Consider the following 27,885-nt stretch of genomic DNA (forward strand, 5'->3'; position numbering starts at 1 on the left):
TCAGAAGGTCAGTCTCTTAGCAGTGATGAACTCCTCCAGTTGAACCTTGCCGCTGCCCATGAGGCCAAAAGCTGGATACATTGTTCCTGAACAATCCACCTGCCTCTCATAAAGGCACCTCATGGTGTCGGCATCGTAAAAATACACCCGGCATGCGTCATAATCTAGACAGACACCCAAACGCTGTGGCATGGGAAGCACGCGGTTGCAAGGGTCAACGGACGCTGCATTTGCAGTCGAAGAGGATGAAGAAGCCTTGGGGATGAAGAGTTTGCCCATGCCCAGGGTGAGGAGGGTGAAGGGCTGGGAGAGCTCATAGCATGCGTCCTCGCTGCCGCTGTCATGCCCACTATCATGGTCATACCTGAGGAGGAGGAAGAGGAGGGGGTGAGAGTTTGCTAGTTTGTATCAGATGTTTTAAAACCACGTCAAATCCAAACAGAAAGCGACAGAAAGTGATAAACTGCCCCAATTCGACCAAAGTGTATGAGGAGTGAGTTTTGTTAATTCAGGCTACACCTAATGATTACTTTCATTATCTGCTGATTGTTTTCTACATTAATCATTAAGTTTATAAAATGTCAGAAAATAGAGAAAAGGGCCCATCATGTTGGAATTTGGAGAGTCAAGTTAACTTTCCAACATAAAAAAAACAGACTGACATTACTTATACTTAACTATTCCTCTCAAACAAGGATTTTTCAAGCATTTTCACATACTAAAACGTCAAATGACTAGTTGAATGTTGCCTGGTGCACCTTGCATGCATTGTGTAATTACCATAGAATTAAATTTATTTGTGTAATTAATGTGCTCCTTTACATGCTTTTCCATGAGCTGATCCAGTGAGAAAGGCAGGCTTTGTCTGTGAGTAAGCTCTTTACGAGTTTACACCGGCTCTCTTACATCACAGGATTAGGTATGACTCAAACACACTTATCGCTGCACTGAGATTGTTTGCGTCTGTGTGTGTGTGTGTTGCAGTCAGGTATGTAAAAGTAAAGATAAACAGATTGATTTTACAATTTAATTTCAGTTCCATCGAATATCTATTGAATATGGACAAAGTGTAAATGATAGCTGTGTGTTATGTACATAGACGTGTGCTTGCACTTACCTTGGGCTGCTGGTATCTCTGGGATTGTGAAACCATTCAAGCAGCTTTGAGTCAGAGGCCACTCCAACTTTAACCATGTAGGAGTATGGTTCCACCTTGAAAGCCCAATAGTGTCTGCAAAACAAATTCCAATGTTTTTAAATGCAGGACTGGAAATTATGATGACCCATTGATACTCAATTTCTGATTTGTCCCCCAACATCTCCTCATAGTGATTCACGAACTATCACTCTGTCTAAATGGAGGCTGATAAAGATGGAACAGAAATAATCCTACCAGCTTGTGCTCAAAAATAAAGTTCCATCTCTGCTCCCTCACTCTTGAATATTTTATATCCAGACAGCATGAGATATTGATAGTCTAATGAGTAAGATACCTGGAGGCTTCCACATTGTGTGCTACACTGCCTATGTTTTGTCATTTTCCCTAGATTTAACTCTAAATATCTAATGTGTGTACAGCTCATACCCCTTTCCTTTAGAGAAAATCTTACATTGAGGCTCACTTCCCAGCAATAATTTGCTATGTAGCAAATTATGTATGCTGCTGGATACAAACTCTTTGTACAAGGTCCAAGTGTTGTCAGTTTTTGGCATACCTTCCCTGAGAGATGCCCGTGTCCCCAATTATGTAGTCTAGTCCAATGTAGCTGCCTGTCTGCACACGTTCTGCTGCAAGCAGGAAGGCCATGCCTGCTACGTTCTCCACAGTGTCCCGCCGCTTGTTTAGAATGAGCCGCTCCGTACTGAAGCCACATTTGTCGCTGAACAGGAAGCCAAAAGCTGCATGTGAAGAGATTGGTGGGAGACAAAACAGAGGAAGGTGGAGGAGAGGAGGATAACAAGACAGGTTAAACAGATTAAGTTTAGAAGAAAACACATATTGTGAGCACACACATCTTGTACGAAAGGCAGCAGTTTATTCCCTAACAGAGGGAACAGGCATGGAACTGGGTAGGTGACAAGAGCTGACACATGAGGGCGCTATAGTACAATCTTAAAGCGCTACACAAAGACCTACTTGCTTTCATCATCACACCATTAAGTATAACAGCCGAATGAAATTTCTTATGTGCAGCTGCCATTCATATTCCTCATCTGCATGCAAGCAAATGCATTCTTTAAATAGTTTATAGGCCAAAGGCCACAATTACCATAATCCAGGATACATACAGGGTGACATGATTATGCCTGTTCACTCAACCATCCCATGCAAGCTGAGATCTACGCTGGGGAAGACCAGTTCATTTGCATGTGTCTGGGGAGGTCCTTCAAACTAGGCCATGATAATGATAATAGCATAAGCCTGCCTAAAGGGTGAACAGACAAGTTATGTAGTTATGTAGTAGGGATACAGTGCTGAAAGCTATCATATCATGCTAAATTGGAAGCCTAAAATCTAATACCAAACGAGGTGCCAAACAGGAGTCATTTTATTCATCTTGGCACATATAAGTTTGTATTCTCTAATGTGGAAATTTGGTTTTAATTGTTCTTGTTCAGAGATACCAGTTGTGTCCACTGTTCATCGAAAATAAATGGGTCTTCTCTTTGGAATTGGTTTCCTGTGACATTTGCTATGTACTGTGAATGAATGCAAGTAAAATTGACGCAGCAGTCTGCAACTGTGTCCCCTCATGCTTCGTCATGAGTAGCAGTGTGTGTATGTGCGCAAATGCATGTTTTGTCCTCTGCGTTTCATTCCGGCCTGAAATTTCACCCCATTACTGACGCACAGTGAATCCATCCACTCAGTCTTACACAAACCAGAGAGCACAGGAATGTGGAAGCTCCAATCACAACACAAATGACAAGGCTTGTGCAGGACACAAATCAAAGCACAGCCACATCAGATCAGGGGGTGACATGTCATGTATGCATGTGTCCAACAGACTGATTTTGATGCAGCCTCCTGCCATGGGAGGGGAAAGAAATAAGAGTGTCAAAATTAAGTGACACTGCAACGCCTCTGCAAAGCTCAGACTTGAGCTCAGACATGCAATACATATAATCAGCACAAGCAGTCCAAAGCTAAGAGAATGCAATGATTTCCAAGCAGAATATAAATCAAAGTGAGGAGGATACCGTTTGAATTCAAGTTCAGCAGATGGTTGGGGATGACGATCGTTTTTAATGAATTCCACCTTGTGTCTGTCAGGCAGGCTTAAAAAGCCAGCAACATATACAACTGCAGGTTTCTTTTCCAAGCTGTAAAAACACCCTCCACTCCCACGCACTAACAGACAAAAGCTATATTGGTTTCAGCCATCTGAAACATAAAAACCATTCCCATGGTGATGAACTTAAACACCATTTGTGCTACATTACCTTGATTGTACATACTACAAGAGAATTCAAAATTTAAAAAACAGTGAAGCATCTGTCATCTGATAATCTTCCTAAAAAAAAACAAATTTAGCCTTATGCAAAAAACTCAGACCTGCTCTGAGAAGTAAAAAGGGGATAGAGCTTAGCTGTTCCCTTGGACAAAAGAGGCCCAATAACTGGGGCTCTGATAGTCAGAAGCTTAATCCTGTACATAATAACAATTCAATTAATTAATGCACTGTGTGACAGCGTCACCACACTTCTCAGGCTTACCAGGTGCAGGTGGTGTGTGAAAGGTGACCTCAGGGCTGTGGGGGCTGAACATGGAGTTCCTGCAGCTTCGGACCCTGAAGGAGTACAGGCTGTTGGGCTCCAGGTCGCACACTACAGTGCTGGGACCATACACCCTGTCCGTAGCCCTCCAGACCCCACTGTCCTCACCGTCCTCCTGGGACGGGGACTGGCTCGGGCCCCCGAGTCTGGGGAAAAAAGAAGATTAAAGTCAAGCCAGTTTTTTCAGCACATACCTATAGCTGGTCTGTGGATCTCTTCTCTTGTCGTTATTTCTATGTACGTTTGCACCCACCTGCGGTATTCAAGCACATGGTGATCTGTGGGCAGGTGGTCATCAGACAGCCTCCAGCAGATCGAGGCCTCGTTATAGACTCTGCTGTTGGACAAGTCAATCAGAGGAGGGTCTGGAACTGGAGAGGAGTAAGAAGAATGAAGCATGAAGTAAAGAAAGCCAAGATAACAGGTTAGTAAAACATAAACCAGAGATGGCAAGACTGTCAACATAGGTCATCCTCAAATTTATTATCAGTTTTAATAAGTAAACAAGCAGACCTCGTCTTTTCAGTTGTGTGCGACAGTAAATTCCAGTAAAATCTCTTGTGCCTTAATAATGCTTAGCAAAGTACTTTAGCTCAATAACGTGGGTTTAAGCAAATGCGTAAGTGTGGCAAAGATTAGATTTGTCAGGATCAGGACTGTCCACTCGGGACAATGGACAAGACTGTCTTGCATAATGGAGCCTGTTAAGAGGTTTTACATAGACTCACTGCCAGGAAATGCACTTTGTAAAGCACCCCCACCACCCCCACCACCTCTCTCTTCCTCTCTCCCACTTTCAGCTTCATTTTCCCTTCTTCAAATCTCTTTACCATGGCCTCTTCTGACACCTTCACACAACTTTCTCAACACATTTGTCTCCTCTAGGTGGTTGTTAAGATTTCCTGTGAAGCATCAACGTGTCGATCTCTGACTTTACATTCATCTCCATGCCAAAAGCACCACTTCCCATCCATTCTCTCACTTATGTCAACAGCATCGACTCTGTATCGATTCTGTTCGCCTGCCTAAAGCTCATTTTTCTCCAGAAGCAGAATCACATTACTATAACCATGTAGGTCACTGACTTTTCTCTCTAAGATCAAGGAATTCTTCTCCACACTTGATTCACTCTCCCTGTGAGAATTCGCCTCCTGATCTCCTTTGTAATACTCCCCTCACTCTAGTTCTCTACCCTTTCTCAGGCTTTAGACATTCCCAATCTCTCTTTTCTAAAGTGCTTTTCCTGTATAGACGGATTCCCCTCGCTGACCAGTGTCACCGCTGCCGCCAAGCTTTCTGAGCCTCCAAAGTCACTTGGCTAATCAATCTCCAAAGTCTTTTTTCTCCCAGGCACAGCTCTCCTTCATGAGCTTGTGTCCTCTTACAGCCCTATGCCTTTTCATTTACAACTACATGTGCAGATACATTACAGAGAGTACATTATTAGATAATGCAGGATGGATGACCTTTCTGTTGCCATGCCTGAACTTTGCATCGTCATTTTTTTATGGTGCCTTTTAGCATTTTGCAAGGGAGAATGTCTTATAAACCAACTCTGGCATTCTTTCCTCCTTAACTGATGCAACAACACAATTACACCTACCCCTCATGTTAGAGTAGTAGTACATACAGGCATTCTTAATGAGAAGCCAACCAGCCGCTACACTGACTAAATAAGTTTTCATTTTTTCACCTGTTTCCAACAGATGGACCAACAGGCAAAAAACAAACGGGGCAGTCAGCCATCCAACACAGCAGGCAGCAGTCACCAGAGTTCAGCCACTCAGAGAAAAAAGAAGCACTATTGATCACGTACAGGAAAGCCTGCTGCCAGACAGACGGCAGCGAGGCCAAGTTACACTGCAGGGAACTGCTTTGTCTCATGTCCATTTTCATTCCACTACTCCTCTACAAATGTGAGAGGACTTTCAGCTCGTCATTTCCTTATAACAGCACAGGATGAAGTGTGTTTTAGCAGATTATATCTTGAAGAGGATGTTTATTAAATTAAAATTTTGGACTTCAAGTGAAAATAGTTGAGAAAGGTACTGTTCTCAGCCTGACATTTTGAGGAAACTCAAATTTGAAATGGAAGACAAATGAGCATTCACACTTGACAACACAGTCTTTCACAGTCTCTCGAGAAGCAGAGCATGAGGTCAAAACCCGCAGTAGGACCACAGCTGGGTTAACACAGGAGAGCACAAACAGGCCGTTATCCAAGAGGGGAAGATATGACTAGAAAAACATAGACAAGCTATAGGCAATGAGGAAAATCCAATACATATAGCAACAAGATGGCTGGCAATCATATTTCAAACTTGATATAAAAGGATATTATCGTTTTCTATAACTGTTGAGCAGACAAGTTACACAAGTTTTTTTTAAAACATCCTTATAACTAAACATAAATGCATTTTCAGTTTCCTGTATAATGGAGGGACAGTATCAGAGCTGAGGGGCACTATCCAGAGATACTATAGTGGTGCTTCACTGCTGCATCATCTGCCAAGACTTCAATTTAATTACTGCAGTATATAAATGCCCTTACAGCTTCTTTTCTCTCTCTGAGCTCAGACTAAGAGCATCATTAACTCCCACGGGCCACTTAGATTAAAGACACACATCAGTGACTGCCACCCAACTGCTGATTGCAGCACTTTCCCAAAAGGATGCAGCAGTGATTCGTTTAGGTTACATTTCTAGATGAAAAACCCATTTTCTCCAGTGTAGGGATTACAGGAGAGTCTAAAGAAGAAACACAATGAATGTTCAGTCATTTTAAAACTGTTCAGACTGAAAGCCTAAAATGAGGACTGAGTCAATTATCTTTTTGATATGTTTTTCTCAGGGTAATGTTTGTCACAGTGTAGTGTTTATCCAAAAAGAAAACTGCAGAATAGACAATGGAACTATAAAATGATTTGGGGATTTGGGACAAGCAGATTTATTTCCTCTGAAACATCTTCACAAAATAAAAGTGTTTGGTTTGCATTTAACATCTACATTAGTTCTTCTCATCTGCAGTATTTATGCCTCAAAACTGTTAATGACATAAACCAACACCACAAAAAAATGACGGAAACACTGCAATTCATTCATTTTCTTTTTTTTTTCCAGGTAAAAAGTGCAAGTCCTGTTCATAATATGAATCAGAATCAAATTGTTTGTTTTAAACCAAATTAGCAAAAACATCAAACTGTAAATGAACATCAAGGCACGAAAACATCAACAATAGTTATTTCTAATCATTTTATTTTTTTGCATTTCATCACAGATGGTGAAATCAGGATGATTCATCTCCTTCAATGTTTTTTCACAGCTTTCAAAATGGTTGCTCAATCTTTGTTTGTTTTAAACAATGTTATCTTTGCACAGCGTATGTTCAATTGTTGTGTCCTACTTTTTATTAAGTGTGCCCTGTGAATAGTTGCTGCTCCGATGACTGAATTTTCCCAGAAGGATCTTCAAAGACAAATGTTCACAACTACAGAACTCCTTCTGTAAAACGTGACTTCAAGTGAGGGCTTGCAACATAAACACATTTTATCCATTTGTAAGTATCCAATGTTGAACACACTAGTTTGAAAGCATTTCCTCCATCGAACTATCAACTTGACAGCATATTTAATGATTATCCAACTGTTTCTTCTTTTTGAGTCATACAGAAAGTGGTCCACTAGTCTAGACGGAGCCAACCGTAGCCTCTGAGATAAATCTCACATCACTGATTTTAAACAAGCCAACAGGGCTGCTCTCCAGCGCAGCAACAGAAGCCCACAGTCACAAACTTATGTCACTTGCAGCTTTGTTTGTCACCAACAGTCACTGAGACAACTGTCAGTTGTTTAGTTGCGTCCACTTAGAGGGATAATGGCTCCCTGCCAAGAGACCACAGCTTTGTCTACAATGTCACCAACGTTTAATCCCTCAATAATTTTAACATTTTTTGAAGGCTAAGCTCTGGAAGCACAGCTGCCACTCAGATCTAAACCATTTACTTTGTATTGACACTGACCAGCTTGTCATTTACACGGGGCTCCTTTTTCCAGGATGCCCCCAAACCTCAGACACCAGTCAACAGTCTCTGGCTAACTACGACTGAAAGAAATACCACAACTAACTGTCACTATCTGCAATAATGACGTCACTGACACACATAATGGTGTCAGGTTAGACACGAGCCACACTAAAGGCATTTGAAACAAGCCTCGGCCAGACGCAGCCAGATGTCACGATCCATCAGTCAGTTGTAACTTTGTCTCTCAATCCAATCATCCCGCAGTTAGGAAGGAATGTGAGTAAAGTGGATCCAATATAAACACCACACTCTGCTTCTGTTAATGCAACAACGAGCATAATTGCAGTAAGATATGTAGAATATATAAATGGACTTTTAGCCATATGAACTGACATTAATCTGACAATGATTATCCAAGTTTTGCAACACGCACATCAATCCAGCTGCTTTATGACTGACGTTGCCTCTAACTCAGTGACCCTCTTGTGATTATTTATACTTCTTTATTAGACATTTTTGCAACCTGCTCAACTATCTGCAGACTTTTGACCTTTGCTCTTGGAACCTTTCATTGATCATTTGTTGTTATGTTTGATAACATGTTTTGAACCTACTAAGTTCAGTTCTGTATAGCTCTTTGACATTTTCGAAGAAATGGTTGACAAGCTCTTTTTCAGCAAATCTTGGGAATGTAGAGCTGCAAAGGTTTGTGTTTTAAAAATAATTGCTTCTGCGCTTTGACAGTAAAGTGCTGCAATATAAAATCGGACACATGCATATTCCTGTTGGCCGGGAGTCTATATGTGTGTATCCTTTCATCCCTGGGAAACTTCTACCTGAGCAGTCCTCTATAGAAGAAGCCTTTGTAAATCAGCAGACTAGAAAAGCTTCACAGAGCAGTAAATTCCACCATGAGCATATCCAGGGTTGTTTATCCAATTTAGATTCCCACAGATGACCTCTGCCCTCAGCTCACAGGGCTGTACATGTACAGCTTACTCTGACCAGGTCTTGTTTTGAAGAAGCAGGTTATGTTGTTTGACTTTTTAAAGCGGCAAAGCTCTGCGTTGTAAAGAAAGTTTTGCCATGGATACATGAACAAAAGATCGACTTCATCTTCATATTTTGTTGACATGAACTAATGGTCACTTTTTCCAGCCACTTGTGGACAATGCTCTCATTGCAGCTTGTCCTTTAACACAGAGTATCTGTGAGTGATGCATGGAAACACTGCAGTGGAACAATGTATGAGAACAGAGAACCCCTTAAAAACAGGGCCGTCACAAAACAGCCTGAAAACATGTAAACATGTCATGATTCAAATTGCTCTTTCGCTCACTTTTAACTCACACCATTTAAAATACCATTGAAATAAATCGGTTGTACCTCCACCAAAGCACATCTCTTTGAGCAGAGTTTCTTCTCTGGATGTGTCCAGCACAAACTCATCGAAGCAGGGGTCAGCTGAAGGGTGGAAGGTCCTCAGAGACTCTGTGGCCTTCTGGATCCTGACAACATACAAGGCAGACATAATATTGAAATCTTTATTAATGGAGGTGTAGCTTGATTAGCATGAAGTTAGACAAAATAGGATCACTCTTCACTGCAGGCATTCATTTCTTCTCACTTAATCTATCTTGTACTCTGGGGTTATTTAGTTAGTTATATCTATATTTATATTGTTTCTTTCTTATGTTCATAAGTTAAAAAGAGGATTAAAAATCAAGTCTTTGTTGACAGTAGAAAACTGTACAGGCCACGGTATCATGCTCTCAAGAGTGAAAAGGTTTGCTGATTATCCAAAGCTGCTAATGGAGATCAATTAGTCGGCTCAGAGCAGAAGACACTCCAATACACAGCATTGACTGGACACTGGGGCATAAGACTCTCCTTAGCTGCCCTTGAGTGTGGTAACCTCTGTGCACGTGGCTTTGTGTGTTCCTGACACACTCCAGTCACCCAAACACATAATCAGATTGATGCTCTTAACACTAAAATAAACAGACCAAACCCCACTCCCGTAAAATGAGTCATAATAGACCTGAAGTCTGTGACTGCACAGATAATCAGGTTTAGTTCCGTTCTGTTATTTGTTACATGATTGATATCTGGTAATCATTACTAAAACTGCTTAATTATTAATTTCACAGTTTACAGGCAGGATGTTCGTGGTGAAAGCTGTGAATAACAATTCCTGTCAGGCCTGGAGCAGCATCCGGTTATTAGGTTGAAGGAGGACAACTTCAAGACACCAGAGAGATGCTTAAGTGCACTGTTCGACTATTCCACTCTAGATTATTGTGATTCCCATCACCACTGATGAGTACTTTGAGATTTGAAGTGTTATTTTACAGAAGTAGTAATGTATTTACAGATATCCTGGTATGTTTTTTGAAATCGGCCATCAATAATGTCTATGAAAGATACTGTACTGATGCTAGCCTTTAGCTTGTTTTTGCTTAGTTTCAAAAAGCTCTACCCTCTGTCACATGAACTTAAGCAGGTTGATTTATGTAGATCATTAATGCAGTGCCAGAAATGCCTACACATCGGAAATGACCAATTCATCAGCAAAGTATTAATTCAAGTGTAAATATTGTGAAAATGATTGTCAGTATCGCCCAGCTCTACCTGACGTGTAGCTGCTTTGCAGTCTGTACAAAGCAGGACTGATCCGTCTCTTTCAGCACCTCCTGAGCATAGCCCACTAGACCACTGTTCTCCAGCATGCCCTGGTACTCCTCCACCTGGGAAACATTTATAAAAAGTCAGGGTATCGTAGCAATTTGTAATTCCCATCATTAAAACTTTGTATTGAACAGCATCCTCAGAAAAACATAACATAAAGTTGTTCAATTGCTTTCACCTCTAATCAGACATATCAAGGAGCTGATTAAGGAAGTACTTAGTGCCAGTGTGGGTTATTTTTCTGCAAGTAAAAATATGATGAATAAAAGGAAGCACGCATTTATGTAGAGGATAGACATTAAATTCAGTGCTGGTATCTCATACCTGGGCCTTGAGGTGGTCCAGGCGGCGGTTTCGAGAATGTTCGATGGACTTCAGCATCTCTGATTTCCTCTCCTGCAGAGTCTCAAACAGACGCTCAAAGTGCTCATTGGCTCGACGCTCTGCAAGCTGGCCATTTTCCTTTAAGAAGAAGATACTTTTGTTATTAAATAGTACAAAGCAAATAAAAACGTTCTTTTCATAATTTCTGTCTCCTTGTTTTCCACCCTTACAAGAGTATTGAGGCAAGAGTCACAGTTTTATTGTATTCAACTATGATTTTGTTGCCTAAAACTTACTGTACGTCATCCCCATTTTTAGGTAGTAGAAGTTTAAAAGTTCACAATACACAACTTAAGTATATAGATAGAGAGAAAGAATAATGGACCAAAAAAAGTGTATAGAACATATAAAGACACACACACACACACACACACACACACACACACACACACACACACACACACACACACACACACACACACACACACACACACACACACACACACACACACACACACACACACACACACACACACCTCTTATAAAACACCAAACGCGTAGGCACGTTTGAACACTACCCACATAAGACCAGCATCAAAGTGGAGGGGAACAGGCTCAGAGGCTGAAACTCAGACATGCATGAGGGAAACTTGCAGGCAAATCTTGTGTTTCCTTGTTTGTGTGGTTTGCATGCTGTTTGTTTAGTGACCTTCCTTATTTGTACACAGACAATGTGCAATTGTTCCTGAACTTCACCGACTGGTTTCGTGAAAGCTATATAAATATTTGTATTCTGTATGAAAAGAGTTTGTACAGGAATTAACACATATGGTCATTTTGCTTACTGGAACAAACGAATCAACTATATTTCATGGGAGTTGTGATTTACCATTTTTCCCCACAGCATTAGGAAAGACTTTAGGAGCTGTTAATACAGGGAGTTAAATACCAGAAGGCGTGCGTCTAAAACTGGAAAATGAAAGTGAAAATAAATAAAAACATTTAAAAAGAAAATATGCAAGAGATTACTGAAGAAAATGGCTTCAAGATACACTAAATCCAGTCCTTTTGCCTGTTGACTGATGAGTTAAATGCTTAGTTAAATACAAGGTGTGAATTTTAATACTAAACATAAAGAAAACACAAAAATGACGATTAAAAAAAAAGGGGAGAAAGGACAATAAATGTGAAAATACAATGAAAACGCTGTAAAAGTTTTAGAGTAGAGTGAAAAAGGATGTTGGAGTTGCAGCAGCGTGAGCAGCTCTCTCACCTCGGTTTGATTGATGAGCAGATCAAGCTCAGTAATCTGAGTCCTGACCTGGTCCTCTTTGCTGATGAGGTAATGGATACTCTTGGCCAGCTTCTCCTGGTGAGAGAAAAGATCAGCAGCATTTACGGTCTGTTTCATGAGGTCTTGAAACACTGAAGCACGTCCACGTCGACACAGCACTAAGATGACAAATAAGATACAACTTGCACAACAGAAGGGATATCTGCCCTTAACACAACAACAAAATGTGCCACTTTAAGGAATAGCTTTATCATTTTATACTCATGTGCTCACATTCCCAAGCATCAGCTCTGACATGGATCACAAACTTTTCCTCTCATCTTATAATATCAACAACTGCAACCTAAAGTATTGATAAAAACATCTGGACATGTGCAGAGTGTACTGTGTGCCCCTCTGTGACGCAGCAGTGTGACGCAGTGTGTTTCAGTAGATGCAGCATGTCAAACAACATTCGCTATAGTATCACAACGATATGACAGCGCATTATTGTTCGAAGTAATTGAAACCCACACTACTTCCTGGCTGACGCAGGTTTCCGGGACCGTTCCGGATATCTGATACGTCTTCCAACAATTTGAAGATACAATGCACACAACATCATATGGAACAAATGGTCTCATTAAATATTAAAGCACTATAGTGTTTGTGTCAACACAGACCAGCAGATTGTATTTCACACAGATTCTGCCTCGACTTGCTGAATCACTTAGTATCATGTCCACTAAAGCTGGAGTGTTCATGCCAACAAGATTAAATTACTATTCGATATATTTCACATAAAACCTATTCTGTTTAAGGTTTGATGTTCTTTTGCGTTGCCTAGTGCTGCCATAACAACCAAACAGACCTAAAACAACATCTCCTGACATTTTTGTCTCCACATAAGCTTTTCCAAACACTCAAACTGATTGAAATTAATTCCACTGGGTGGCAAAAACCTGATGACCACACGCAAGACCAATTAGATTTAACCCAGCATGGGTTTCAGTTTCCAAACAAAGAGATCTGGAGCATGCCAGCACAGGTACAGGTCAGACATTAATATTACAGCAGGAGATGAGAGATTCAAGGATCAGTCAGTTGGTGGTACAGCACAACAAAAAACCTTCTCTAGATAGTGAATGGGAAGACATTACTCATCAAAAGGCTTTTACTCAGTTTCATGTTATTAAATGCAGTTCTGTAAATCTGGTGACATTAGGCTGAGCTTCTGAGAACCAATCTGCCTGGAAGGGATCCTTTTGTAACTAAAGATATTAATCAGATATTTTAAAAGAGGGGGTTTAGCATCATATGACGACAAAGCCTTGTATACTGTACATTTTAAAACCTCCTGAGTACCATAATAAAAAACAGTTGTTATTGGCCATTTCAGTGTAAAAACATCAATAATTGCTTGGCCATGACTTTATTTCAAGTCTTTGTGAATAGTGGCAATGTGTTTAAGCTCATTTTAATCCTTTGAATGTGGTACCTTGAGGATCTTGTAGGCACTGCTCATGGAAGTCACTTTGTGGTTGGCGTGAGATCCTCCCAGCTTGCACAAGTGACACACGGGTCGTCTGCAGACCTCACAGTACATGTTCACCTTCTCCATCTCGTGCTCTGGACACATGAGCACCTGAGATATTTAACAGAACAACAATGAGTTAAGAATCACGGACAAAATACACACACACACATACACACTGAATATCAACAGCCTTTTAACTGTACAGCGATCAAAAACAAGCTCAAGTGAAACAGGAAGATGACCTCAACTAAAAAAGCATCCAGACAGCTCTCTATGAGCCACTTCCTGAAGTGTCTGAGAATAGAATTTAAATCAGCACTTTTTTACTGCCAAGATCCTCATTAGAATTTATCCGAGACAGCATTTAGATGTTCGATCAACAAAAGGGATTGGAAAGAGCAATCCAACATATTAAAAAAAGCTAGTAACTAAAGTTTCCAACAAGACTTAGTACTATAAGATCAATGAATCAGATTTCCAATCAATTCAGCAAACACAGGACAAGATGTAGAGAAAAATGTAACATATAGTGTATATATCCCTCAAAGTGGGAACATCTGCGTGAATGTTTCTATTGAATGATTTAAGCTATTAAGTCGACTAATCAGAGGGACTACCATTAATGAGACAGCAATTTATAATCAGAAACACCAGATAGTGACAGATTTCCAGCTGCTTCCTTTCACCTTCAACATCTGATTCCTTGGCAAACATTTCAGCATTAAATCATTTAAAGACTGAGCCATCAGTAAAATCTATACATGCTAATGTTTATTTTTGACTCATGTGACAAGTTATCTCCTGACAGATGTTCATAGTCCAACTGAACTGAAAATTGTGTTTAGGTGTCTTTGAGTTTTTAAGAAATAAATAGAGAAAATGAAGCCTTCCCCAGGCAGAGCGGTACTTACCTTGGGCCTAAAATTCGTGGTGGGACCGACGTACTCATGCTGAGCTTTGGGCGTGCCCCAGGGATGGTGCAGCTTGAAGCACTCATTACAGTAGCTAGCCTTGCAGTCCATACAGCTCTTTGTGGCCTCCTGCAGCTGTGGAGGCTTACAGATGTTACACATAATTGCGACGGCTGCGCGGGCAGCCTGGCGGTAGCGCTCGACGATGTTCTCCAGGGTGAAGTTACGGAACAACATGCTGATGCCGCGCTCACCGAGGTCGATGTCATGCTGGCAGCCCGGGCACGGGATGGTGGTGACCCGGGGAGTCACAGACCCTCTGCGCCACCCCGGGGACGAGATGGAGCCTGGAGGAGAGCGAAAGAGGACAAGTGAGAAAAGATTGTGTGTAATGTAGATTCATGCCCTTGGGTCACCCAGTTTCCAGTCTTGTCTGAGGCCTTATTTTGACATGTGAACAACAATGTCCTTTAACTTCAGATTACACTGAAGGAATAGTTTCCCAGAGAGTCAAATAGGGGCTTTGAAAAATGTGAACCCCCGTTTGTGTTCGACAGATTCTGGGCCGACATTCACAAAAGCAGCATTACGTCATCTGCATGAGTTGCCAAGTATGATCTTTGATAACACACATGGAAATATAATCAAGCCTTCACAAATAGGGCCTCAGTACGTCACCCTTTGTGCTTTATTTCCACAATGACCACTACTCCATAAGGACATGGATATATGGAGCAAAACATCAATACAGGCAATGTATCGAGCAGTCGTCATACAGGGAAATAAAGAGAGACTTTCCAAGAGCACTGGGGCAGATTGAAGAGTGATGAGATATAGGATAGTCATGGGGAGGATGGCATCCTTGGAGAGAGCACATTGTCTGTATGAGAGATCAATTTTACACTGCAAGTCAGTCAACATTTACCACGGGAGTGAAGAGTATTTAAGTGCTAACAATGATCGGGACGAAAGGAAATAATTGTAATTATAATAATTAAATGATAAATCAAGCAATGTAACTGAATTACACAGGGTGAAGTAGAACTTAACCAAAGTTTGAAATAAAAATGTCCTGCAATTGAACTTTAATATCACATGTCCAGTTCAATGCATCAGCACTTATTTTCAAGACAACAAAACTCCTCTTAAAGCAACACTGCTTTCAAGAGTTTCTCACAACATTGTGCTGGTTACTGATGCAGCAGCATCGTAACAAGGCAGCAACATGAGGAGGAATAGTTACATCACAGGTCACATCACAAACGCAAGCAATGGGGACCGCAAAACACTGTCATCACACACTAAAAACAAAGCCAGCAAACTGAAGTCACTACACAGCAAAATAAATGACAAATATTGCTTCACGTTTTTGGGGAACAGGGGAAGCGAGGAGTGCTGGATTTATCTCAGTGTGAAAGCCAGAATTTCCACTTCGTTTCCGAGGACCTGAAAATTAAATCAAACACTCCTCAGGTAAGCGAAATACAGGAAAACTGTTTAACTGAACTTTTGCAACAACAACAAAAAAAAAGGTGCAGCTGAGGGAAAAGCAGTGGCAGGACAGCGAACATATAAACTGTGTGATATGTGTAGCCATGTGCATGCCGTGTGACGTGAGCAGAGCTGAAGACTGTGACAGTGCAGGGACAGTTTAATACCTGGAGGCTGAATCCGTCTGTGATCTGACAACAAACTGAACTACTGAGCTTTGTTTGCCACACTTCAATGACCCTTCCTACCTGAATTCATATGACAAAAAGGTAAACTTAACATTGTGGTGTGATGTTGTGATGAAAAACTGATGATGGTGATGAAGGTGACGTGGTCTTGTTAGGACTTCATATTTAAAGTAATGAATGACACAGAAGGCCAGACGGTGAGTCCTTGCAGGGTTGACTCAGGTTTTCTAGTCAGGACGGCAGGTGTGAGCGCACAAGCAGCAAACAGGAGATGCCTGCAGCAAAGTGTGTACGTGTGCATTTGTGTGTTGTTTTGTGGATCTGCAGAGGGTGGCAGAGTCGAGGGCACAAACTGACGAGTCATTGCAGAGCAAAAGGGGTGTGTTTTTTTCTCCCTGCACAAACCTGCAGACATAGTTTGATGCTTAAACTAATGTAGCATTTTTATGTTTCAGTCAGTCATGACATAAAATAAAGTTATACTGTAGATGTGATCATTTCTGCACATTTAAATGAATATTTTAAAAAAACTAAATATGGTCACACAGTTGAGGCAATCTTGTGTAGTATTCAGGGACAGTTTATCATATTAATATTTTATTTCTAATGCAAATGCAAATACGCAGAGTCCTGTTTAGTTAGGTTTGAGTGTTATTTTACTATCCAAACATTTGTATTAGCATTTTGTCCTGTCAGTGGCTGCCCGAGGGGGATTTGTATGACTGTAATTTGTATAAAAATCAAACAATAGGAAAAGTTTAATTTCTTATTTCCAAATATAAAATCTGAATCCAATGTTAACCCATCCTCTGAAAGGCTGAAGAAAAACAGATCACTTAAGGTTTGATTTCACGTCTTATTTTATCCTGTTTTTCTTTTTGAAAGATTATTTTTTACATCTTCATTGTTTGCTGCTATTATTTTATTTCCAGGTAGCTCCTATTATTGTCTATTCTTTGAAAGGATTAGTATAAAGAGGCTATTTCTTAAGAGAGAATTATTTTCTTAAAAACATCCACTGAGCATGTCTAATAAATGCATTACTTGGCCAACAAAACTAGTATGCAGTCTTGTTTTACTTGGCTGGCAACCTGACACTTCGTCATGCCCAAAATGATTAGAGGTAGGCTGAAACAGGTCTGCATTCTTATAAACTGTTTCTCAAACATTAATGATTGTCAAGTGAAGCATAAACAGTGCCCTAAAGGTACAAAGATATCAGTCAGTAAAAGCCAGTTAAGAATCTTAGCAAGCCCAAACATATTGTATGTTTTGCCTCAGAGTGTGTGTGTGTGTGTGTGTGTGCATGTGTGTGTTTTTAACTCAGAAACAACAGAGACTAATAGTTCTCCATCTCAATAAAGCGGCTTTACTTGCCACCATGTTTTACGAAATAAATGCAGAGCTTAGCTCGTGTACAGAGAGACACACACACTGGGGCGTCCAGGGACACACACACACATTCCTGCCCCACTTCAGCTCCTAGGAAACATCCTCACCCCTTTCTCACTAATTTTAGTCTTTGCTCCTTTCAATTCCTTTTTGTCACTTGACAACCTCCCATCGATTCTCATCTCTACTTGTCTCTCCCCTTTTAGTCGGCCTCCTCGTATGCTTACTCATCATCGCTTTAAGGTTCCCACTGTTCCCATTTCCTTTGCTTTCACTCATCGTTTTCTAAGCTACTTTTAAAATTAAATAAAGTAGTTTGAAAGATTGAAAAAAAAAAAGACAAACAAGAATAACCTGAAGCATCTTTAAATGCCTCTTTAATCTGGATTTAAAAAATAAGATCACTTTTATGCTCAGTGGACATTTTCAAAAAGGGGCATATGCCTTTTCTACTGTTATTACCTAGCATAGTGTGTCTAACAGTGTGAGTCTGTATGGTCGTGTTGACAGGGCTAAAGTAGACTAAGTAAGTAGAGAAAAGGTAGAACCAAACTAGGGTTTCACAGGGGTTCTAGTAACACTGTACTCACTACTACAGTTACTCAAAACACGGAGCCCGCGTCTACCTCGACTTCCAAACGACCTTCGCACTGTGGCTGCAAGCAATGAACAGAGAAGTGAGGTGAGACCAACAAGAAAAATGAAACAATACATAATGTGAAGTGATGTGTGAAACCAGTTATTCTTTCTAAACATCATGACATTGGAAAAACAAAGCCAACTTAAAAAGTAAACTGAAGGAAGACTTGTAGTAAAGTAAAAATCTAATAATGCAGTTCAGAGTGAAATACAAAACAGAGCATTTAAAATACAAAATATATAGAGGATGTGAACAGTTATTAAAGCACAATTAACGCTTGTGTGTGCACACATACATGGTCTATGTTTGAGCACAAATCCATTCAACTTAAAACAGGACTGTTTTAGAAAAAAAAAAAAATCATATTGCTTACATCTTCTATCAGGCTCTACAAATTACATTAAAAAGGAATAGTTTGGCATTTTGGTAAATATGCTTATTCGCTTACTTGCTGTGAGTTAGCTGAGAAGAAAACCGATCTCATGCCTGTATGCTAAATATGAAGCTAGACCCAGGAGACAGCTAGCTTAGCTCAATTAGCATTAAGACTGAAAACAGGGGGAGACTGCATGGCTCTGTCCAAAAGGTACAATCATCCTCCTATCAGAACTACCACCAGCCTTCTACACTTCAGTTTTTGTACAGATTAAACAAACTAGATGCAACATGTTGTCATGTTATCATTAGAAACTGTATATGTGCCGTGTGAGCTTGAAAAAGGCGTAGCAACCGCAACTAAGGGGGGGGCGAGACTTCCAGTCTTTATGCTAAGCTAAGCTAACATCTCCTGGCTGTAGCTGAGTATTTAGCATACATAGCTGAACTGTTGGCAAGAAAGGGAATGGGAATATACGCCAAACTATTCCTTAAAAGTGCACTTGTCAAGAGTTAGCTGTTGAACATAAATGCATCATGCTCCGTTTGAGCCCCAGTAACATAAAATAAGATGAGGTTGAGAGACAATGTTGATGAAGTTTTAGTAACCGCCTTCCTGTGTCCAAGCACAGCCAGGCTTGTCCAAGCTGCACACTGATAAATATAGCCTTAAGTCTTTTCTTTCTCTCCCTTCACCTAATCCCTCATTCATTCCTTACAGGCAGGTTGCGTCACCATGACTACCCATGATCTGATCTCCCAGTGTTGGAGGCGGTCTGCAGCATTACTTGGTTGTTCTGTTTGGGAGTTAATGTGCTCATAACATACTTCGAGGTTTCCTAAATATTCTTGAGAATGTGTGTTTTGTAATCTGCTGATTAAATGCACTTAACACGGGAACAACCTTATTGAATAATCCCCAAGGGAATTCCAATTGTACAAAACCCGTGAATAGTTCATGAACTTACTGTTTCTTTATGAGAGATGCTGCTCAATAAACTTTAAATGAAATGCTGTTTTAACTGACTGACAACAGTGTGCATCAATACACAATCAGTCAGAATGAGAATCCAGAAACGACGAGACTGGATATGTCCTTGTGCATAAACCGGCTCTCAGCAAGGCGTGAGATTTGTTTACTCAAAAGCAGGATTTGATTATTCCCTGCGTAAACAGAGGCAGTCTTGCCAGTGAAGAATGAACTCATTCAGGTTGAGGGGGGAGTCTGAATGAGGGAGGCTGTGTTGGAGAGCCAGGTCTCGGTGGTTTTGAATCGTGAATGGCTGAATAGCTCCCAAAAGTTGTTCCCCTCACTGTACTCTGGGGATCTTTTTAGCTCTGGTCCTCTGGCTTGGACTTTCAGTGATGCTCTGAGGCTACTTTGCATATTTGATATCAACTGTGGTGGAAATTCCATATTTACTGCTTATAAATATTCCTATTTTTATATTTTATACATTAAGTATACAAGTTTGGGTCTCTCTTTCTCCTCGATGTGTGCAGGTCAGTTTGACCTTCGGTACGCAAGGCCTCAAAACAAGCATCCTCCCTTCTTCCTGTGAGAAGCTCCTATCTTTTCTCTCTCAGAGATAAATTAGAAGACTGTCTCTGGAGGAAGGATAAGACAGCCAGGTGTACGTGTTACAAGTGCTAGTATTGTTTGAGGACAAAGGATCTTTGCTAAGACAACTGCATAATGTATGAACTACATACTAGCCTTTGTAGTATACTATTTTTTAAGTCAGCATACAAGAAAGCAATATACTTAACACAAACTGCTACTAAACTTCCTAAACCTGGAGCTGTTTTACCATCATCCACAATTTGCATCAACACACACTCAAAAATCAAAGTGTTTTTAGTATGCATAGCGACTGAACACACCACATACTCAAAACCTGCTTAGAAATAAGTGTGTAGTAGTGGATTTGGGACTAAATGTGTTTATCTTCAGCACCAAACCTAAATATTTAAAATCTTAAAGCACAAACAAAACATTTAATGCCAGTTATATAGTGGCTATTTATATCCACCCCTAACCCTAACCCAATTCCACATTACATGCTAATTATATAAAGTATGAACTATAAACCAGTTCTCATACTAGACAGATTTTGCAGTTAGTACAAAATGGTAAAGTATGTTAATTATTTTGTATACTAACATAAGCACCTCCATTTCCTTTATGCATTACAATGGTGTCTATCGAGTTTTTAATATGCATACCTGGCTATACTTTATTTTGTCACTTTTCCGGTATTAACACGCTACATACCCAAAGCCTGCATAGAATTAGTATGTAGTATGGAAGTCAGACACAACTCTGGTTTTGTCAACAGGAGTGGACAAGAGTACAAATGAGATGACATCTTTATGGACCTGGCCTGTAGCCCAGCGCTCTCAGAGGACAGAAAGGCAGCCTTGTGTCCCACCACGCTGTTTTCAAGGCTTAGACATTGACCCGCTCAAGCTTGGCTGCAGCAGTGCCATGTGTTTAGCAGAGAACTTATTAGAAAATATTGTGACAGGTTAACTTAGCTACCTGCTTGCTCTCCCCACACTCAACCACAGTTTTTCCTTCCTCCAGCTCAGCTTGGTTTTAAGAGTTTAAAATACCTCAAAGGAGCTTACAGATGTGCTTTGTTCACTTGTGTACATAACACACACACACACACACACACACACACACACACACACACACACACACACACACACACACACACACACACACACACACACACACACACACACACACACACACACACACACACCGATTAAAAGGTGGAGTGAAAATGATAGCTACTCTGCTCTCTGTTCCTAAAACATTTGCAAATGAATACACGAGGCCTTGCATGATTGAAGGGGATGTTTGATGCCCCTGGGCCATGAGAGGCAGACAGTGAAGACATTAGGGCTCGAGAGCGCTTGTCAACATTTCTTTTCTCTCTGTAGACAAAACTACAGCTTGTCAAGATCCTCTGCTGTCTCTTTAATGAAGTCTGTAAAAGCAGACGGGATTAGAGGAAGAGGTGATGACTGACGAGGTTATAGCTGAGCGGGAAAATTACTAAATAATTTTTATGTTTGTTCTTGTTTATCTAGAACAAGAGAGGGAGGAGCCGCGGTGTCTGCGCCGCAATAAAAGCCAGATATCATGCAATAATGCTTGGCCCATTGTTTTGTCTTGCTCAGAGTTTCCATAAGCTTGCTCGCTCTCAACCTTAAATTTGCATTGGCTAAAGGTTAGCTTATTGGTTCATGAACTCCTCTTCAGAGTGGCACTACCCTTTTTGTTTGTTAGGTAATCAAAACATGCCCTTCAGTTTCCATCTGTCACCACATATTTCCTTAGATATTTCTAAGCCCTTTGTCTTTTCTATAGAGGTAAATCTCAGGCTCCAGCCATTGAAACCCGTTGAATGCAGCCACTGAGAAGTTAAGGGTATTGGGAAGAAGACAATGCAACAGGAAGTTGGCATTACTCATACAAAACTCATATTGCCTTGCTTGAAAGCTATCACAGATGGCCTGAGATGCATTCGATACTTGCATTTCCTGTATAACGATCGCCTGATTATTAGCTCCCATAAAAACTCACATCAGGCAACAAAAGCACAAGCACCATTTCTACTAATGCCTTGGAGAAATGCAAGATCCACCTCCCTGCATGTAATAAAATCCTCCCTGTAAAGAAGTCATTTATTCAATCTACAGAAAAATAAATATTTTTGGTTTCTTACCCCGAGACCCACCTGATCTCACAAGCCTGTCCAGCCTCTCCATGGAGGGGGAGGGCACCCTGGACCTGGGGCTGCCCGGCAGGGAGCACTCTGAGCCGGCGTCAAAAGAGTCCTCATGGTTCAGCATCAGCAGCTCTCTGACACACTTGTGGCAGACGCTGTGCTGGCAGGGCAGGATCAGCGGATGGGTGAAGAGCTCCTTACAGATCGGGCAGATCAGCTCCCTCTCAATGTTCTTGATCGGGACCTGGTGATGGAGACATGATCACTCACAACTGCCATACATACATATAGACACTGATTAAATTGTACTTTTACGTGTAGGATCTTTGCACAACGCATCACAACAGCTGTCACTTGAACAAGAGCTGAAGATGACTTTGAAACAAAAGAACAGAAGGCATCACAGATCAGACTGAAATAAGCGTAGTGACTTCATATTTCGGAGGATACAGCTGCCTTTGATACTTGGAACAATAACCTATTATTAGGACATTTTAGATGCAGCTAAAATAGGCCTATTGTCTGCACTTTAAGCTGTGAAAACAAAAATTTTTGCTGTGTCAGTGAGGTGGATAAACTGGCCTTTTTAGGTGGTAGACTCAGGTAGAGTGATTCCTGAGCATACCTTCAACTTTACTTTGAAAAGCACTGATAGAGACACAATAACCGCCAGCCACGGTGTCTTTACCATGTTTCTGATACATTACATAAGACAGGATTAAACCCGGCTAAATATAGACAAAACAGTGAAACGCAGGATTCCAGCAGCTCACGTTTTAACATTTAAAAGAAGATTACTACGAGCTCCGCACACCGAAAACTGTTCTCCCATATTCAGCGACTGATTAGTTCATGTATTTCAGGTGGTGTGATAAAAAAAAATAACATCCCAATAAAAGTCTTTCCTCCTTCTGCTTGAGCAAACAATCATTTAGGAGAAAACGCCTCCGCACGTGTTAAAGGACAATACCCAGAAGGATAGAGGAAGTTTAAACAGAAAACAGTGCATGTCCCCCACAGCCTGCTCAAAGCGAACTGTTTCATACGAAATGAAACAAGGACCCGAATCACTAATGAATGGACGCACACTGGCAGGCAGTTCATAAAAGCTCTGCTAAACGTGGTTAACTTTTTACTAAGTCCGGTCTCTTTATATGCACGGCAGAGAAGCTACAGGCTGCTAAACAATGACGAGTCGAAAATACGTTTTATCATCCTCCCAGCTCCCATAAATCCTCTCCAACTTACCGCAGTTGTGCTGCTACGCCTCATCTCTGTAGACATGATGAGGGAGGAGATGTAAGCCTGTATGTGTGAGTTTAAAAAAAACAACCTTATCCGGCGTTATTTTGTTGTTGTTGTTGTTGTTCGGGCTGAAAACAAGTTGTCGGACGCGGGCAGAAGATGCCGACAGCGACGGCTGAGTGAATTTAAATAGAGTGACGCTGCTGAGAGAGGCAGCGCTGTGGTGAATCAGCAGCCAATTCACTGCTGCAGTGCACGCGGGCGGGCCGACACACGGGGGGAGGAGAGAGAGAGAGAGAGGGGGGGGAAGTGTGAGAGAGAGAGAGAGAGAGAGAGGGGGAAGTGTGAGAGAGAGAGAGAGAGAGAGAGAGGGGGGGAAGTGTGAGAGAGAGAGAGAGAGAGAGAGAGAGAGAGAGAGAGAGAGAGGGGGGGGGTATGAAAGAGACAAGGAGAGGAGGGGGGAGTGTGAGAGAGAGAGAGAGAGAGAGAGAGAGGGGGGGGGTATGAAAGAGAAAAGGAGAGGAGGGGGGAGTGTGAGAGAGAGAGAGAGAGGGGGGGGGGGGTGAGAGAGAGAGAGAGAGAGAGAGGAGGGGGAAGTGTGAGAGAGAGGGGGCGAGGAGGGGGTTGAATCTCCACAGGAACTACTGCTGCCTTCATGTGCTCCTCGTAAACTTTATTTAAGTCATCAATCCAACTGTAGGTGAGAGGCAGCACTATTTTGCATGCAGCCGATTCTGCATTATCTTCCTTATTTCAATCACAGTGGGCTCTATGGAAGATAACACAAGATAAAATAGTTTACAACTTTATTGTACTTAAGCACAGTGTGATTTGAGCTAAATGCTAACATGAGCATGCAAACACCAGAACCAGCTTTATTGGCCGAGTAGTCCATGTGTACATACAGAGAGTTTGACTCCGAAATTAAGTTGCTGTCAATGCACTAACCACTGGTGGACCCCCGTGAAAATGCTGCCCTCTTGCATGCCCTTGTGAGATATAATGCATGATAAAGTGCTCTCTAAGGTGGCCTAGTGTGAAGTGCTGTATAGGCTGCCCTAACATTTGCTAATTAGCACTAAATAAACAAAATACAGCTGATGTTTATGAGAGTTACTAGTTTCGCATATATTTGGTTATAAACCAAAGTATTCAATAAATAAAAATGTGACCTGATGGTGGCGCTAGAGGAAACGTTGAGGGATCACCAAAGTCAGCGTGCATCATCCTCTGGGGGTAACATGAATGTATGTACAAAATGTCATGGAAATCCATCTGATGGTTGTTGAGATATTTCACACTGAACCAAAAATGTCGCCCCACTGGTGGAACTAGAGCAGACGACAGGGGAACACGAAAGTTATCACAATTCATCCTGAGGCAAACCATTCCAACTAGTGAAATGTCAAGATATTTCACTGAACAAGGGACAACTTTCATCTGCTGTTGATACTAGAGAATAAGTGAGGGGCTCACCAAAGTCACTAGAATTTATCCTCTAGGGAGTGTGAATATCTGTAGAAAATGTCACGGCAATCCATCAAATGGTTGTTGAGATATTCAAGTATTTATATATTTCAACCGGACCGACCAATACTACCACCCATAGTGCGACGCTGCTAACATGGCTAATAACTTAAACACTGGATACTCCATTAGCTCCTCTTATTCACAAAATGAATCAGAAATATGACGTGAAGGCACAAGGAAGTTGAAATACAAAGATTTCAAAAAAATGAAATACAATATTGTACTTGAGAGAATGGAACTGGGTGGTGGGTAAAGTGTTAGCATGAAATACCGTTGTTGCACTTGTAGCAGCGAAAAACAAGGTGTGTGCAGTGTGTGTTTAATAGCGCAAAGACAGGAGTGCAGGAGGTTGGCAGTTTGACTTATAGTCCAGTAGTTGGCCAGCTGACAAAAGTGGTGACTGAAGAGTCTATATGTGCCTATATATCAGTAATTCAAATTAAAACAAGTTAAAAAACAAGTTAAAACAAAAGCTCTCAAGTTCAACACACAATCTTACTCAGCGTTTATATAAAATAGGTTACGTAGGTTTACAGAGTCTCTGGTCTGACAGTAGGCTGCTGTACTGCCCTCACATAAGGTTTCTATACTTTATAAAAGGGGCCTGTGTAAGCTACTGTTAACTTTACAGTGTCTATTAATGTCAAGGTCCCTCCCATTATTTCAGTGGATTTATGATCTGCTAATCGCTTGCTGCAGTGGCTTCATTTTATTGTACACTGGGGCCCCTTAGCAGATGAACCCAACAATGTTTTGGTTACAGAACAAAATGGACCATGTAACAGCTCTTTTTGGGGGGTTTGGGAGAATTTATTTTGTGAAGTGTAGCATAGACAACTTCAGCTGCAGCAGCACAGAATGAAATGTTGGAATTGATCTACTGGCCAAAGTGTGCACAGTCATTGAAGCCACTGCAGCCATCTTTAGGACTCTGTTGAGTCATTCACTTTTCCAACAGCATTTGTTGGCAGCAAACCATACAGACAGTTTCAGTAGGGCCCTTTCAGCTCCGCAGAATCGATCTCATGGAGGAAACGGAGGTTCCATCCATGACTAGATTTCTGTCTAAACATAACATCCACTTTCTGCCAGTTTTTTAACATCTTTACATGAATGGGTGCAGCCTTTAGGATCCAGGGGAGTCAAAACACAGGGGAGAGGATAAGTGCATGTCTGCCCGCTAAAATATCCAAATAGCTCTTTAAAATTCTGGATCGTTTTCAAAATATGTGAAACCTTGTCGCTAACTGAAGAAGACAGGCCTGATTAAATTTTTAAATATCACTGAATTCAGCAAGTGTAGCTGTCCAGTGAGTCAATCGCATGTACAATCTGCTCTTTTTTTCTCCATCAGACACATTAAACACACACAGCACATGCATGCATGGATGAATGTCAGAGACGGTGTAAGCAGAAGAGATGCATTTCAACACATTCTGCCGGTCTGAAATGGGTGAAATGGGTACAGACGCCTCTCCCTGTGCAGGCATATACACACCTCAGTAACCCGGTGCCCCGTCTCAACACACAGCTGCTGCCAAGTGTCCCACATATTGACAGGAGTCTGTGATCTGCCTGCAGCACTATCTAACTACCAACACACTCAGCCACTCAAGCCTCTAATTAAACCCTTTATGTTCACGTTTTTTTTCTCTAAGAATAGATGAGAAGCCCATGCCTTAAAGCCACAAAGCCTTTACATAGAATAGAATAGAATAGAATAGAGGTTAGGTTATTCAGTTTTTGTTAACAGAAAAGGGTCTACTACTAATACCTCAGATCTTCTTCCAATATCAGAATAGAGTTATGGGGGTATATCACTACTTAATAATATAATGTAAAATACTACTACAGGGCAGACTAATATATACAATTATATTGATACTTTTGAACTGCATAGTGTTGGCATTAATATGATTAGAGTAGCAGAGGCACACACCTGACATATTAGATAGATAGATAGATAGATAGATAGATAGATAGATAGAATATAATATATCAATAGTTAATAGAATTTAATTGAAGTGAATAGGTTTGATATTAGTATGATTACAGTAGCAGAGGCACACACCTCAAATATTTTACAGGAAAAGAATAGAATAGAATAGAATACTGTATGTGTGGGTCTATCAATAGACTATCCAATTAATAGTACAGATTAGGGTCTATACTCATGACAATAGAGTGTAGAATAGAATTATTGGGGTACCTCATTACTAATACAAGATAATATCAATATATCAGTGGTTAATGGAATTGAACTGAATAGGTTTGGTATTAATATGATTACAGTAGCAGAGACATAGGCTCACCTGAAATCGTGTTACAGATATAGAACAGAGTAGAATAGAATAGAATAGAATAGAATAGAATAGGTGTGGGTCTCACTACAGGCAATTCAATTAATAGAAGAGACGAGAACCTGTAAATACCTCAGATCATGTTATAATATCAGAATAGAGTAGTGTAGATAGTGGTATGATAATGCGGTATCAATAGAAAGTGTCGGTATTAATGTGATTAAAATAGAATAGAGTAGAATATGCAGTGGTCTGGGTTTGTCAGCATCCCTCTCCATCCCCTGGCAGTCCTGCAGGCCGACCCTGCGCTGCTGCTGCCGGAGCATGTTGACAGACAGACAGACCGCTGCTGTCAGAGGGACCATAAATCATCCGGAGGAGACTCACCTCGCCCCGCTCGATCCGCTCCACGATGCTGGCGAACTCCGTCATGTCCTCAGAGTCCGACAT

At 41.0% G+C, this 27,885-nt stretch overlaps 1 protein-coding gene across 3 annotated transcripts; it reads right to left on the minus strand.

The window, feature by feature from the left end:
• trim36 (tripartite motif containing 36) lies at positions 1 to 27,885 on the minus strand. Of its 3 annotated transcripts, none has more exons than XM_070904346.1 (13): positions 27,823 to 27,885; positions 22,358 to 22,604; positions 14,532 to 14,878; positions 13,582 to 13,728; positions 12,084 to 12,179; positions 10,811 to 10,948; positions 10,430 to 10,545; positions 9,185 to 9,306; positions 4,031 to 4,148; positions 3,718 to 3,923; positions 1,716 to 1,899; positions 1,118 to 1,231; positions 1 to 364 (listed from the first exon to the last, which is right to left on the minus strand). In XM_070904346.1, the coding sequence occupies exons 1-13, from the start codon at positions 27,883 to 27,885 to the stop codon at positions 1 to 3; spliced, it is 2,262 nt and encodes a 753-aa protein (XP_070760447.1). The 3 variants fall into 3 exon arrangements, with proteins under 3 accessions (XP_070760447.1, XP_070760449.1, XP_070760448.1); XM_070904348.1 differs by lacking the exon at positions 27,823 to 27,885 and adding an exon at positions 23,609 to 23,644 and having other exon boundaries at positions 22,370 to 22,604; XM_070904347.1 differs by lacking the exon at positions 27,823 to 27,885 and adding an exon at positions 23,609 to 23,644.

Source organism: Enoplosus armatus, chromosome 4 (assembly GCF_043641665.1).
Source record: "Enoplosus armatus isolate fEnoArm2 chromosome 4, fEnoArm2.hap1, whole genome shotgun sequence".
In the NCBI taxonomy this organism is placed as follows: domain Eukaryota; kingdom Metazoa; phylum Chordata; class Actinopteri; order Centrarchiformes; family Enoplosidae; genus Enoplosus; species Enoplosus armatus.

Coding starts and splice junctions, on each gene's coding strand:
- trim36 (XM_070904346.1), bottom strand. CDS start 27,885: ATGTCGGACTCTGAGGACATGACGGAGTTCGCCAGCATCGTGGAGCGG. Junction 13,729..14,531: donor CCACGAATTTTAGGCCCAAG/GTAAGTACCGCT, acceptor TAAATATCTCAG/GTGCTCATGTGTCCAGAGCA. Junction 12,180..13,581: donor GTGCCTACAAGATCCTCAAG/GTACCACATTCA, acceptor TTCTCTCACCAG/GAGAAGCTGGCCAAGAGTAT.